General features: G+C 45.3%; 1 protein-coding gene across 1 annotated transcript; it reads left to right on the top strand.

Moving 5' to 3' along the window:
• Positions 1–326: 326 nt before the first annotated feature.
• Positions 327–1,991, top strand: adipoqb (adiponectin, C1Q and collagen domain containing, b). The gene is made up of 3 exons (XM_062556484.1): positions 327–377; positions 966–1,287; positions 1,453–1,991. Exons 2-3 carry the CDS (start codon positions 990–992, stop codon positions 1,989–1,991), a joined length of 837 nt encoding a protein of 278 aa, XP_062412468.1. The 5' UTR covers positions 327–377; positions 966–989.
• The last annotated feature ends 481 nt before the right edge of the window (positions 1,992–2,472 follow it).

The raw sequence follows: 2,472 nt of genomic DNA, 5'->3' as shown, positions 1-2,472 counted from the left end.
AGTTGTCTTTTGTTGTGGATAAATAGTCTGTTTAATTCCATATTTTTTAATACAATTTATTCATAAAATGAATACTGTTTATATTTACCAATTACTGTAAATGATGGAATGTGAATGAATGTAAATTACTTTTAAAAACTATTTGTCTGATTACAGTGGTGTGGTAGTTTCCAGTGGTAGACATGAATCCATGCAAGGGTTGCTGTCAGAGTGCTGCTGAGCTAGCCATAAATAACTTGTGACACAGATAAATATAGTATGCAAATCTATCAGTAATTGCACTAGTCCTGCAAGGTCACTCTCTCCTCGACCGACACCAACTCTTCGCTAGCATTGCCACTGGCACAGTGAAGGAGGACCTGCACATCAGGGATGAGGTCTGTCCATTCTTTTCTACCTTGTAGACGTGACGGCTTTGTAATACCGATTTGTGTTTAAATATATAGCTATTATATACAGTAGGTACAAGTTATTTACTGTCTTCATAACAGGGAAGAGAAGACACATGCCTGGCCCATTACTGTAGTTGGTGGAATGGGATCTAAGGCTGCATAGCTTATAATTGTCATGTCATAAGTGCTTCAACATTAGTGCTCATAAATCACAAATTATTCTGCTAAATACTTTTGGAAAATGTTCAGAGTAACTATGCATGGCTTAAATGGCATGTGTAACTACAAACAAACCCACAAATAAATAGCTAGTATATCAGTGAGTTATTATGTTCATGGATTCATGAAAAAGTATTCATACATTTGTGTGGGACATTCTGAGCCTCCACCTTTGTCCACAATGCATTTCAAGGCAACCAATCAAGTTCGGAAGTGTCTTTACTGCAATAGATGTATATTCATAAAAGTGTATAGCAAAAATAAGAGTCTAACACTTTATAACAGTCATCACAGTAAACACCAACCATAATCTGTTCACAATCTGTTGCCACTGTGCTGTCATTGTACGTGTAGACAACAGAAACACTGGTAGCTGTTATGAAACTGCTGTGGCCAGTTCTTCTGGGCTTCCTGCTCTCTGGGCCAGTGGTGTCAGCCCAGGAGGAGGAAGAGGAGGGCCTGGAGGTGGAAGGAGGGCTGGCAGAGGAAGAGGAGGCTGCTGCGGAGGATGAGGGGGAGCCGGGGGAGCCTGAGGCTGAGATGGGGTCACCAGAGGACAGGAGGCCATGCGCCATGTGGATGGGAGGGGTGCCGGGCATTCCAGGGCAAGCCGGGCATCCAGGCAAAGATGGCCGAGATGGACACGATGGCCCGAAGGGGGAAAGGGGAGATGATGGTAACTAGGTATTCCTTACTGTACATCACACTGACTTTATTTGCTTTATTTTAGTTTAAATATGCTGAAACTTTGAGTTCACTGGACATTGCTGATATTAGTCATTTTGCCAAATGTATGACATGTTATATGACACAGTTGATGTGCCCTCCTGCTTGGTGGTAGGTGAACCAGGAGAGCCAGGAGAGCCGGGGGAGAATGGGGCAGACGGGCCCCAAGGGCCCAGGGGGGTCCCCGGCAGCCCGGGCCTGAAGGGGGCGCAGGGGGAGAGCGCCCTGGCCCACCACTCCGCCTTCAGCGTGGGCCTCACCAGCGCCGTCCCCGCCACCAACGTGCCCGTCCGCTTCAGCAAGTTCTTCTACAACGAGCAGCGCCACTACGACGACCGCAGCGGCAAATTCCGCTGCGTTCTCCCGGGGGTCTACTTTTTCACCTACCACATGACCGTCTACCCGAGTGACGTGAGGGTCAGCCTGTTCAAGAACGACAAACCCGTGATGTTCACCTACGACCAGTACCAGGACGGGGACCTGGACCAGGCCTCAGGGGCGGTCATCCTCAGGCTGACCGCAGGGGACGAGGTCTGGCTACAGGTGTATGGGGAGGACAGCGTCGGAGGACTGTACGCTGACAACAACAATGACTCCACTTTCTCTGGGTTTCTCCTCTACCCTGATCTGACCACTGCTAAACGTCGACGTTGACAGCCCACACCTCGTTTTGTATTTTAGATGCTTGCCTTGTCATCAACATTTCTTTTTCACTTTTTGGTTATTAAAAACTATACAGATTTTAGATGTCAAGATAGGCACAAGAAAACAATTTAGGCTGTTTAGTTATATTTATTTTATATAAACTGTAACCTGTATCGCCTCTTCTTTAGAGATTAATTTACATGAAGGTTTTAAGCATCTTTGCAGTGTCTTTGCATGAATTCAAACTCAATTGAAGTAGAATTGTAACTCACGCCATACAGTACATTTTATAAACGTTTGTTTCTATCGTTCACAATTAAATGTGATTTACAAACCACACTCTGAATATACTCTCTGTATGCCTCTCATTCCTGTGTTCAGACTAAGAGCACTGAAATGACCTTATAGTATGCATCCAGTTCCTCTGCATAAATAGTGCATGGTGCTCTACCTGTGATCAATGGATACTAAACCAATACTCCCTCAGCAC

Source organism: Sardina pilchardus, chromosome 2 (assembly GCF_963854185.1).
Source record: "Sardina pilchardus chromosome 2, fSarPil1.1, whole genome shotgun sequence".
In the NCBI taxonomy this organism is placed as follows: Eukaryota; Metazoa; Chordata; class Actinopteri; order Clupeiformes; family Clupeidae; genus Sardina; species Sardina pilchardus.
This window is presented reverse-complemented; position numbering and strand designations above follow the sequence as displayed.

Excerpts from the sequence above, each read along its gene's own strand:
- adipoqb (XM_062556484.1), top strand. The coding sequence starts at position 990 with ATGAAACTGCTGTGGCCAGTTCTTCTGGGCTTCCTGCTCTCTGGGCCA. Across the intron at positions 1,288-1,452 it reads GGGGGAAAGGGGAGATGATG|GTGAACCAGGAGAGCCAGGA; the intron begins GTAACTAGGTAT and ends GCTTGGTGGTAG.